Genomic DNA, 12,328 nt, shown 5'->3' with positions numbered 1-12,328 from the left:
TGTGGGAGCCCTGGCCCTGGAACAGCCTCTACAACAATTTCAGCTTTGACTTCTGAAATTTATTAGCCTCCATTTTATATGAAAAATATGTAAGTGATGGATAAGCAGTTAAAAAAAATTCAGTATCCCTGTGAAAAGACTTGTTAAAAAAACCCCAAACACCACACCTTTAATAACAACTAAACCCATCAACATCCCAGTAAATTGTTTAACATAAATTATAAACTATATTCAAAGTAGGTCCAAAAACTCATAAGCATTTCCTAAAAAACGTTTTGGGAGGTGGAAAAGATGGCTCCAGTGCAGCTGAAGAGCTTTGTTCTGTGTCCTGGTGTAGCAGCTCCCAGGGAGGAGTCCTGTCCTTCAGTGATGCCACAGGAAAGAATCCCTGAAGCTTCTGGAGTGCCCAGAGTGCACATTTCAGAGTAATGACAGTACTTGGAGCAGGGGGGCTTTTGCTCAAGAAAGGCATTCACGGTGTGGGGAAGTTACTGCTCTTCCCTGGCACATTCCAATTCATCTCCCTCTTCTTTGGGAGCATCCCTGGCTGCAGGAACCTGCGTGTCCTCAGTGAGGTCAGTGGGCTCCTGAGCAACGGGGCTGTCACACTCCTCTTCTGAGTAACTACTGGGGAGCTCTGTGGAGAACAGAGAAAAATCAACACAAATCACACTCTGCTGTGTCTGACTGATGTCTCCATCACCAGAATGCCAGTCTGTGGCAAAGGCAGCTCAGAGCTAAGAGGCTGAGCTGCGTTTCACCACAGACGAAGCTGTCCCAGCTTGGTACAACCCCAGGGGAGTTTAACTACAGAACTGTTGCAGTGTGGGAGCTGCCCTCTGCAGCAGTTGCTAGACCACCCTCGCTGCCCTCCCGTCACACCGAGCTGGCCTTACCGTGGTGCTGGGGCTGGCCGGGGCCGTGCAGCCGCGCCCGCCGCCGCTCCAGCGCCAGCCGCCGGTTCCTCTCCATGCGCTGCTGCTGCTCCTCGGTCAGCGCCGGCCCGGGCGGGGAGCGCGGCCCCGCCTCACCGCAGGGGGAGTGTGGATCCCCCGCCGCGGGATCCCGCCCGCTGCCCTCCCCTTCGCCGTCTGCTGAAACAGGAGGGTGGCAGGGGAAGAGGGGCAGAATCAGCACCTTAAACCCACGGAGATCCACTGCACATCGCTCAAGAGAACATCCTGAAAACATCTCTGTGGTCTACATTTTGTACTGACAGCTGACGCTCATTCCGTAATTTAATTTTAATGGGCAATTTTCTGCCTAGGCTCACATCCCCAGTACTCAAAGGACACAACAAGTGCTCAGAGCCCACACTCACAATAATCAATGCCCGAGTGCAGAGGCACAGCTCTGAGCTAGCAACAGCAGCTGAGCTTGAAGGGTCAAAAGGGCCAGGGAGTCCAGGCAGTCCTTGGGGCCAGGTAATTTTCCTCGCACCCCTACTAATAAAACACTGTCCTTTAGAAAATGGCAGGACTTGCTACAGGAATTCCAACCTTCCCATGAAGGTGTCCCATGGCAGGGGATGGAACAGGATGGGTTTTGAGGTCCCTTCCCACACAAACCATTCCAGGATTCTGTGCAATCGGAAGTTTGGACTTCTCAGCACTTCAGTTCTTCACTGAGTACTCAGTTCTGAGTTCAGCGTGCTCTATTACAGAGACATTTACTCATCTGACAGCACTGAAAGGTGCCAAGTGGAAGCAGTTCAGTTAGACAAACTTCACCCACCCAGAGCAGCACAGCACCCTTGAAAGAGAGCCCAAAGCCTCTGCACCCTTGAAGGCCATGAACAGAACCGTGAGCTGACAAAGAGGTTGGGCTGTTCACACAGCAGCCCAGCCTGGGTTTTTCTTCCACTCGTTTTCCCTGAGGCTGCAGCAGTGCAGAGCTCAGGCCGTGTGTGGAACCATCGCACAGAACAGTCTGATCTCTCTACAGACACTGTCGGCAGGAACCACAGGGTTGCTGTGCGTGGCTGCCTCTGGCTGCGGTGCAGCTCTCACACGGCAGCGGCGCTGAGGGCAGCCACAGGGCCCCAGGGCTCCCATAGCCCCTGCTCCCCTCTGGGCTCCATCACTGCCTGCACTGCCCCCACAGCCCCTGCTCCCCTCTGGGCTCCAGCACTGCCTGCACTGCCCCCACAGCCCAGGCACTGCTCCCCTCTGGGCTCCATCACTGCCTGCACTGCCCCCACAGCCCAGCCCCTGCTCCCCTCTGGGCTCCCCCACTGCCTGCACTGCCCCCACAGCCCAGCCCCTGCTCCCCTCTGGGCTCCAGCACTGCCTGCGCTGCCCCCACAGCCCCTGCTCCCCTCTGGGCTCCAGCACTGCCTGCGCTGCCCCCACAGCCCCTGCTCCCCTCTGGGCTCCCCCACTGCCTGCACTACCCCCACAGCCCCTGCTCCCCTCTGGGCTCCAGCACTGCCTGCACTGCCCCCACAGCCCCTGCTCCCCTCTGGGCTCCAGCACTGCCTGCGCTGCCCCCACAGCCCAGGCACTGCTCCCCTCTGGGCTCCCCCACTGCCTGCGCTGCCCCCACAGCCCAGGCACTGCTCCCCTCTGGGCTCCATCACTGCCTGCACTGCCCCCACAGCCCAGCCCCTGCTCCCCTCTGGGCTCCCCCACTGCCTGTGCTGGGGCCCAGGCTCAGGGAACACCAGTGGAACAACGGGAGGTGACACTCTCCAGACCCTGACAGCAGAAATGCAAAACCCTGCACGGGCCTCAGAACGACAGCGAAATTCCCTCCTTTCTGCTAGGAAAGTTTGTCTCAATCTACCTTGGGAACTCTGCTTCCTCTTTAATTAAACACAGTTTATGTCTGATTTCTGCCTCATGCCCGCAGTCAGTGCGGGGTTTGATCCTGGCAGAAGCAATGCCCCAGGAGCTGTGTACCAGCCCTGGCAGGCAGGGCCCCAGCAGAGCAGGCACTCTGCCTGTGAGGGGCACACACCCTGCAGCTCCCCGAGGCAATCAGGAGTTTGATTCCCGCTTTGACAGCATCCAGGAGCTCTCCGGACTGCACTTGTGGGAGTGCCACACACCCAGACTGCACTCGTGGGAGTGCCACACACCCAGACTGCACTCGTGGGAGTGCCACACACCCAGACTGCACTCGTGGGAGTGCCACACACCCAGACTGCGCTCGTGGGAGTGCCACACACCCAGACTGCACTCGTGGGAGTGCCACACACCTGTGTGCTCAGTGCCTGCAGCTCTAGGGGGTTTCTGGAACAACATTTCTAACAGTGCTGGTGATTTTCCCCATTTCCATCTCCCTTCAGCAGCCCATGCAATTTTGTTTATTTTCACATACATGTGCAAGGAGTACCAGTTCAGTTTTGTCGTAACTCACAGAAGCCTGGTTTCAAAGCAGAGACCTCTCAGTCTCCTCTGCACTAGAAAAGCCCATCATGATCATTCACTTCTGGTCAGAAGGAGGGGAAGTAAACAATCTCAAGCACTGAAGTACTGAACAAATAGAGAGAGAGCTTACCTTCATTATTTTTGAAGTCTTCATGTAAAATAGGAAGATCGAGTCTAATCCGCTTGAGGCAGGTCTGCAGGTGGGAGAGTAAAACTCTGCTATTTCCTCTGTAGTAAGTTTTTTATGTTCAACTTTGGGAGGATGGGGAAACCACAGCCATTTCATTTTACACTTTTATTACTCTGAAAAAAATACCCTTTCACTTCATGTCCATTTGACACAGACCTTCAATGCTGTGGATCATCTTCCCAGTCCTTATCTGTCACCCAGCCAGGGGAAGCTGAACTCTTTATCAGTCTTCTTTTTAATGTTCAAACATTAAAAATCAACCAAACAAAACCCAAAACCCCAACCAGTTCCAGCTCGTTAGGAATGAACTGGTTGGAGTTCTTGCTGTGGCTAAAGATGTCTTGAAAATGCTGAAGCCAATCCTCTGGAGGATTATTTCAAATAAAGATTGTATCTAAATATAATATAAATACCAGATAGAGCTCTAAATGGAGAGAATTAATTTAAATAACATTATACTTCTGAGCAGTATGCACAACCTCTTTTGCTGCATATTTGATCCCCCAAACCTACCTCTTGCACTCTTCCAAGCACCATGAAGAGACTGACAGAACAATCCATACCTGAACTTCCTTTTTGCTTCCCAGAGCCTCCACTCTGTCAATGAAATCCTCGAACTGCAGTTTTGGGAAGAGCCTGTGAGCCCAGTGCTCCATGTGCTGTATCAGTGTCTTCAGGTCCTCTGCCTAGAGCAGAACAAACCCCCAGCTGCTGATTGTGACAGAGCAGGGGGACTGCACAGGGAAAGGGACAGCAATTCCTCAGGACATGCAACGCCTGCAGCTTGACAGTGGCTGGAAAATGTCCCCACACAACTGTGTGGGTGACCTTTCCTTCCTCCTCCCACAGCCCAGTGTGTGATCCCAGCACTGAATGAAGCCCAGGGGAGCATCTGCACATGCTGTGAAACGTCTGCAGGTCCTGGGGCGCTGTCCCTGCACAGCCAGGGCTGCAATGAACCCACTGGGGCACAGCTGGCATCGATCCTCACGTTTAGAATGCAGTCACATCAAAATGAGCTGAACTGGGAAAGGCCTTTGCACCTCCCAGCACCACTGCCAGTCCCTTTGTGCCTCAGTGGAAATGAGGACACACCAGGGATGCTCTCTGTGAACCAGAGGTGCACAGGGGTCCTTGCAAGTGTGCCAGGAGAATCACGGAATTGTTGGGGTTGGAAAAGTCCCCCGAGATCACCGAGTCCAACCACTCCCCAGCACTGCCAAGGCCACCACTAAAACGTCCCCAGTGTCACCTCTGCCTGTCTTTGGAACCCCCAGGGGATGATGACCCCACAGCACAGGCTGCCCAGGGCTGGACCACGCTCTTGGTGAAGAGATTTTCCCAATTTAACCAATTTAAACCTCCCTGGCACAACCTGAGGCTGCTTCCTCTTGTCCTGTTTGTTCCTTGGGAGAAGAGACTGACCCTGCCCTGTCTACAACCAACTCTATAACACAAAGGAAAACAAGCTCTGAATGTTTAAGTGTCTCCAAAACAGCAAGAAAGCTTGTAGAGAATGTTCTGCTTTCTCGTTGCTCACGTGGGATGTCACACTTTCAAAAAAAAAACCTTGGGATTCAAACCCCTGCTTGTATGACAATACAACAGTCACAGATGTGATATTCCACTTTTAGAGTTGAGGAAAAGAATTTCATGATCAAAAGATGGATTTTGTTAGAGCATTTCTTGTTTGTTTTAAAATCTGCAGCTTCCAAGCCCACCAGGGTTTGCTCAGACACTGCTGGGATGCTGCCTAATCTGAGTACTGTCAATTCTCCCTATATCAGATGGGCAGCACCACCAAACCCACATCAACCTCCCAGGAAACAAAACCAAAGCTCAGCAGGCCTTACCTCGTGCCCTTTACCCTTGAACTTCACGTTGTCAAACATGTGTCTCAGAGCTGGGAGTCCCCTTTCTGAAATTAACCTGGGAACAGCAATTTAAAATAGAATTTGAAACACTTTCTTCTTTCAATGATCAAGTCAAAACCAAACAAAGAGAAAAGTCTCACATTCCTTAAAACAGCCTAAAGCTTGGCTTCTTTCTGTTAATTATAAAGAACTCACACCAGTTTTAGAGATACCTTAGTCATGCTCCCACAGCCCTACATCAAACTCAGCACACAAAGAAATATTCTGTATAATGTTACCTCTGGGCATCTAATCTGGGCCTTGGCCTTTTCACTGCTCTCTGTGTGGTCACAGCAGAATCCTTTGTTTGGGACTGCTGGTTCCCATCTGGATCTGGGGAAGAAAACAGCACCATTCAAGTATTCAAAGCAATCGCCATCACCTAGGATTGCATCGTGTGCATTTTAAGCTTCTACCTCTATTTCTAGTAAGTGCACTGAGAGTGCATGCAGCACCCTTATCTCTTCCAAAAGTCAGGTCATAAAGAGTAACTACAGATCAGTGCTGTATAATTATTTATAGCAACATTTTGTCAGAAGAGCTTGAGTTTTATAAAGATTCCTTTGCGCACATGTTTTCATGGAATCTACAAAAACAAACTTTTCCCACAAGCTGGAAAGCATCGCATGATTAACAATTTAAATTTCCAGTCTGTTTTCTGCCCGTTTTTCTGCACCGAAGTCCAGCACCGCTAATTTCCATTGCACAGCACTAAAGTGGGAATTTCGGGGTCCCGGTGTTCACCTCCGTTAGCCTGAGCCCACTCTGCATCGTCTCTTCCCGGAGAGGCAGGCGGTGGAAGAGGGGGAAATGTTTCGTCTTCTGTGTTCTCATAGTCAGGAAGATCAAACAAGTTGTTCTCTAAAGGATCTAGCATCGCCACAAAGAAGCCTTATTTCCCCTCCTGCAGAAAACACCAAAAGCATTTAAAGAGAAGCAGCGAGGCTGCCACAAAAGTAGGTAAAATCCAATTATATATAACATTTACAGCTTTTTCAGGAAAAGATCTGCCAACCAGATCATCATATAAATTAAACAGCAGATACCATACAGAGGATAACACAACCCAGCCTTGCTGAGCCGAATAAAATAAAGGCTTGTGATGTTTCAACTCATCAAAAGTTACTTGGGACTGGCAGGAATTAACCCAAATAAGTGGATTCCTGACTACAGCGCTTCTCCGTGGAGCCGCGGGCCATTCACACCCCTGATGAACGCCTTCGGGGCTGAAGTGGCAATTCCCCAAACGTACAGCTCACCCACTTCCAAAGGCGGTCTGGAGGAGGATTCCCCTTTTCCGGCTGTTCAAGGGATCCTAATCCCGGGGCCGCCGGCCGGAGCGGGGCCGGGCTGAGGCGGTGTGAGGACAGGCTCTGTTGTTTCGGGAGCCCTTTGTGCAGCGGCTCCGGCCGGGCTGAGGCCGTGTCAGGACAGGCTCTGTTGTTCCGGGAGCCCCTTCTGCAGCGGCTCCGGCCGGGCTGAGGCCGTGTCAGGACAGGCTCTGTTGTTTCGGGAGCCCTTTGTGCAGCGGCTCCGGCCGGGCTGAGGCCGTGTCAGGACAGGCTCTGTTGTTCCGGGAGCCCTTTGTGCAGCGGCTCCGGCCGGGCTGAGGCCGTGTCAGGACACGCTGTTTTCGGAGCCCTTACACCAGCGGCTCCAGCGTGAGGGAGCGCGGGCCGGGCTGAGGGGCCGGGGCCGCCCCCGCGCCCGCCGAGTCCCGCGAGAGCCCCGAGTCTCGCGAGGTCCCGAACGCGGGTCGGGGGTTTGGGCGCCAAAACGCAGGGGCGGGGCCGGGCTGAGGGGCGGGGCCGGGCTGAGGGGCGGGGCCGGGCTGAGGGGCGGGGCCGGGCTGAGGGGCGGGGCCGGGCTGAGGGGCGGGGCCGGGCTGAGGCGATCCCCGCTATGGAGTCCGGCGCTGCTCGGGGTGGGAAGGGACGTTCCAGATCACCTCATTGTCATTCCAACGCCCCTGCTGTCGTCAGGGACACCTTTCACTATCCCAGCTTTCTCCAAGCCCCGTCCAGCCTGGCTTTGGACACTTCCAGGGATGGAACAGCTGCTCTGGGCAACGTCACAAGGAGGAATTTCATCCTAATATCCCATCTAAACCTGCTCTGTCAGTTTGAAGCCATTCCTCCTTGTCCTGTCTCTCCAGATCCTGGTAAATAGTCCCTCTCCATCCCTCCTGTAAGGTCCCCTCATGAACTGGAAGGCCACAGTTAGGTCCCCCCAAAGCTTCTCCAGGCTGAACAATCCCAGTTCTCTCAGCTCTCCCCACAGGAGAGGTGCTCCATCCCCTTGATCATCCTGGTGCCTCCTCTGGACTCACTCCCCCTCTGTGCTGGGCCCAAGGCTGGGACAGCTCTGCAGGTGGGGTCTCACCTGAGCGGGCAGAGTGGCAGAATTCCCCCTCCTGCTGCCCTCCCTGTGGGATCAGCCCAGGATTGGGCTTTCGGGGCTGCCACTGCACATGGCCGGGGCATGTCCAGTGTCTCACCCACCAGCACCTCCAGCCACTGTAGTGTCCCCTTGTAAGGGAAAACATGCTGGGGTTAGTGCTTAATTTCAAATATCCAATGTTGCAAACCCCACGATGCGTCGCCTCCAGGAATGGGATTTAAAACAGTGCCTGTTGAGCCCCCTGTCACCTCACAGAATCACAGAATCCCCGAGACTGGAAAAGCCCTCCAAGACCATCGAGTCCATCCTGTGCCCGATGCCCACCTTGTCACCAGCCCACAGCACTGAGTGCCACGCCCAGGAATTCCTTGGACACTGCCAGGGATGGGAACTCCACACCTCCCTGGGCAGCCCTTTCCAATGCCTGACCACCCCTTCTGTGAGGAAATTCCTGCTGGTGTCCCACCTGAGCCCTCCCTGGTGCAGCCTAAGACGATCCCTCTCCTCCTGTCGCTGTTCCTGGGAGCACAGCCCTTCCCCCGGCTGTCCCCTCCTGTCAGGAGCTGTGCAGAGGCAGAAATTCAGAATCGCTGCCCTGCTCCTGTGGCCACCCATTCCCAACCCGGGTCCTGATTCCCACCCCTGCTCTCAGAGGAAAGGACAGGACAGCGAGCAATCCCCAGCCCTGCTCCAGACAGACCCTTCTGGGGATTCAAACCTGAACAGCTTGAGCTGGAATAAATAAATATGCCAAGGCCTCAGAGGTTTGGCAGCCGTGCACATAAAATGCCATGTAAGGATTTGGGTTGCAGGGACGACAGGAGAGGCCCCAGGCTCCCGTCTCCAGTGCAGCTGGAGCTGTAAATTGTTCTCTTATTTTTATAGCTCAGTCCATAGAAGTGTATCTGACTTATAGTCTCTTTGTTTAAGCAAAACTATATAAATTAATGTAAAATATTAATCCATTAAAGGAATTGGTTTTCCCTTATTTCTCTACAAATTCAAATTTGACATACTATGTTCCTGGTAATTTAATGTATTCCTTCTAGTACGACAAAATCAATTACAGTTACTTTCTGGTTAAAATTATTTTAACAGTTAATGTTTAAAATGCGTATTCCCAAATGCTGCAGCATCTTTTATAGTCAAGAATATATTAAATATAGGGAGAACACAGTAATGGATTTTTTAGCACAGAATCAATTTATCTTATCTTTTTAGATACGGTCAATTTCTTCAATCGATTGAGGCAGCTGAAGTATGAAAATTAACACAGAGATTTAATAATAATCATACATCAAGTGCTGCTAATTTCCAGCACAAAATACTGTAATTGTCATATAAAATTACTGAAAATCAAATACCTCCATGATGAGCTCTTTGTGTTGAAAATAATAGTCAGTCTTTGTAATGAAAAATCCTTAAAAACAAACAAAAAAGTAGAATACTTACAATCTCTGGAGAGGACACGGGATTATAAAACCCACCATATTTATGCAACTTTGATTAATCAATATTTTTGAAGAGTGTTTAATTAGAAACTGGACTTGATGACCTAGGTGGTTCTTTCCAGTCCTATGTTCCTAATTAAATAAAAAGCAAATGCTGGCAGGCATTGATTATTGGTTTTTCTTCAGGAAATGAATAACCAGCCACATGCTGCTAAAATAATAAGTCAGGAAAAAACAAACAACCCCCCGCCACAGGTTGCCTCTATTCTAGAAAACACTTCTGGTTTCCAGTTTAGGTGAAAAGGAAATATTGCTGCTTGTTTCTGTTTGGTTACTGTAATTTCATTAGAAAAACTGCAGAAAAATAGCACCTTATTTTATATTTCAGTCTCATTTCCTGCTTTGTTACAAGTAATATACGGCAAAGCAAATCTGTCAAATGGATAATTGCCTGCTTCCACGCTTGAAGGGGTTTATTCCTAAGGGAGCAGAATTTGCTCAGCAAAAAACCCTTCAAATATTCCATTGGCAAAGCTGTTCATGCCATAAACCCTCAGCACAACTGCTCCCATTGTATCTGTATTTGTGGGAAGTCACATCTGAAGGATTAAGCAAATTTCAGTTTCTTGGGATTTATATTTATTTACATTTATACCTTGCTGATCTAATCTAAATTTGGTATTAAGCAGCTACATAAAATGTTAATTTTTAAGCTTTTAGTATATCACAAAGCATGAAAATTGTGCTGTGATCCACAGTGCTCTTTTAAATCTCTGTTTCTTGAGGAAAATAAGGTGCAAGGCAGGTTGTGATCTCTGTCAGGCTCTCTGTCAGCTCCCTTCAAATAATTTTTGATCTTCTTGGCCAATTTTATTCAAATTCGAACCAGACTTCTTAAATTCCATTGCTTTATGGGACTAATTATTTCCCTAATTTGCTTTGCTAACCACTAAATAGATTAAGAAGTATTAAATCTTGCAAATAGAAGTTTGTGTGCATGTGTTTTGGCAGTAAAATATGCACTCTATGTGGCAATTGAGTTTGAAAAGTTGGCTTAATTTAGATGCAATTGATCTATATAGTAATTGTGGTTTTCTTCTCATGCAAGAAATTAGGCAAAATTTGGTTTCTATAAGGGGAAAAAAGTGGTAATGAAGACAAGCTTCTTTGTTCCACTTCTATTTACAGAGACAAATTATTTCTATTTTTCCAAGCAGTGGTGAAATCAATAAATCAGAAAGGTTCCCCGCTCAGAAGCCTCTTGCTGAAATTCTATTTTTTCTTCATCTTTTCTTCTGTGATTCACCTCCAGAAACACCTGGTTTTGTATTGTAAACCAAAATACATTTCCTTCCATGGAGAATATTCAAATTTCCAAAACATGTGTTCTGTTTTGGCTGGGGAAATGTACTTAATTTTTAGTAACAAGTGCCCTGATGTTAAACCTATTTGTTTTACAGACAACAGCACAGAAATTATTTCTGCAGTGGCATCAATCCATATGCCCGTGAATTTATTTCTAGGTAGGGTCAATCCAAGATATTTTGGGGTTTTGTGCTTTGGTCAAAGGGATTTTAAAAGAGATCGATGAAAACAGTAATTTCACAGTCCGTGTTCTTAGTGCAAGGATAAAGAGCTCCAGAGGAGGGAGCTGTCCCTTAATATCTGGGATTGGATGGAGGGAATATGTCTTTAATGGCAAAACTATGAATTTTTTTGGTTTTTTACTTTAGAAATGGGTAAGATAAATAAATGGGAACTGTTCAGCATTTTTGCATTATATATGGGGAATTTTGTTCATCATTTCAGTTTCTGTAAAAACATTAATGATTACTTTGATTGAAATAGAATTGCATTTTGCAAACTACAAACATTTAAATCATACAGAATTCAGGCTGGTTCTTTATCCAAAGTACTCACAGTAGAAATTTTGTTATGGAATTAACTCTGCACTTCGTTTTGTGTCTGAATCAATTCATTGGAGTACAAAACCTGTCCACTGCTGGAAAGATGTTATTCATTCAGGTGCTAAATTCACATGTCTTGTATGTGAAAAAGACCATTAGAGAATCTCAGGAAAAAACAGAACTGCAACAAAACTGCCACTTTTTCACTCTTTTACCAGTACCAAGGCCCTACCTTCACCTTAGTGCTGAGTTCCTCGGTGCTGCTTCACTTCTTGGCTCACGTGTGTCTGTGAGGGGTTTCATTTATCCCTTAGGCAAAATTAGGAGTAACTGCAGAGTCTTTTCTGCTCGATGTGTCGCGTTTGTTGACAGATGGAGCACTGTGTGCGACAGAAATGTACAGCAGAACAGAAAGAATTTCTCAGCTGTGTCAGAAATCAGAAGAAAACAGCAAGCTCTTCTCACTTTGTAACTCCTACAGGCCTTAAAATTGAGTTTTCAGCTGACTTCTGCTGGATTCAGACAATGAGAAATTAATCTGGTAAAGCAGCTCAAACTTTAGCAAAGTTCTTTACAGATCTCAGCAGCAGAGGCAGGGTTGTAGTGTCGCTCTGATCACGGAAGTCAAATACACGGAACTCCTTTTATCTCCTGAATCTTATCATATGATTAACGTATGTGTCACAACTGCACACACATGTCCAGATTTGCTTTGTCATCCAAAGAAGGCCACTGGGTGCTTTAATTTTCTGTACCCTGCCCTTCAACCCCCTCAAGATCCACAGCTAACCAACAGAATCTCTACATTTTGATCCTTCCTCGTGGAGTGAGAACGGGTGTGGAAGAACACGTCCTACTGACCATGGCAAGGGTATACATTGCCCTCACAGCGATGGTGCTAGCCCAGAGGAGCTGCCGGAGCACGGACACTGCACTGCCGTGCCCAGGGGTGACGCGCCCTGCTGGCCCGTCAGGCAGGGCTGGCTCCTGTCAGCCCCACGTGTCCTGAGCTCACTGACCAGCTCTGTTCCAGCCCAGCTGCCACAGCACACCATTGTCCAGCCTCTCTGCCGCTGCCTCTCTGCTGCTGCCTCTC

At 49.0% G+C, this 12,328-nt stretch overlaps 1 protein-coding gene and 1 non-coding gene across 5 annotated transcripts; both read right to left on the bottom strand.

Moving 5' to 3' along the window:
- Window positions 1-152: 152 nt before the first annotated feature.
- On the bottom strand, window positions 153-7,212 carry TIPIN (TIMELESS interacting protein). 4 transcript variants are annotated; one of them, XM_063412235.1, is made up of 8 exons: window positions 6,727-7,212; window positions 6,219-6,378; window positions 5,714-5,807; window positions 5,415-5,490; window positions 4,125-4,247; window positions 3,502-3,565; window positions 897-1,094; window positions 153-637 (listed from the first exon to the last, which is right to left on the bottom strand). In XM_063412235.1, exons 2-8 carry the CDS (start codon window positions 6,349-6,351, stop codon window positions 489-491), a joined length of 837 nt encoding a protein of 278 aa, XP_063268305.1. In that variant the 5' UTR covers window positions 6,352-6,378; window positions 6,727-7,212; the 3' UTR covers window positions 153-488. The 4 variants fall into 4 exon arrangements, with proteins under 4 accessions (XP_063268305.1, XP_063268308.1, XP_063268306.1 ...); XM_063412238.1 differs by having other exon boundaries at window positions 897-1,091; XM_063412236.1 differs by having other exon boundaries at window positions 6,734-7,212.
- LOC134558829 (small Cajal body-specific RNA 14) lies at window positions 1,902-2,035 on the bottom strand. The gene has a single exon (XR_010082414.1). It is a non-coding gene; the product is annotated as a small Cajal body-specific RNA 14 (non-coding RNA).
- Window positions 7,213-12,328: the final 5,116 nt, after the last annotated feature.

This window comes from Prinia subflava, chromosome 15, assembly GCF_021018805.1.
Source record: "Prinia subflava isolate CZ2003 ecotype Zambia chromosome 15, Cam_Psub_1.2, whole genome shotgun sequence".
NCBI lineage: Eukaryota > Metazoa > Chordata > Aves > Passeriformes > Cisticolidae > Prinia > Prinia subflava.
The sequence above is the reverse complement of the archived record's forward strand: the minus strand, read 5'-3'. Positions and strand labels throughout refer to the sequence as shown.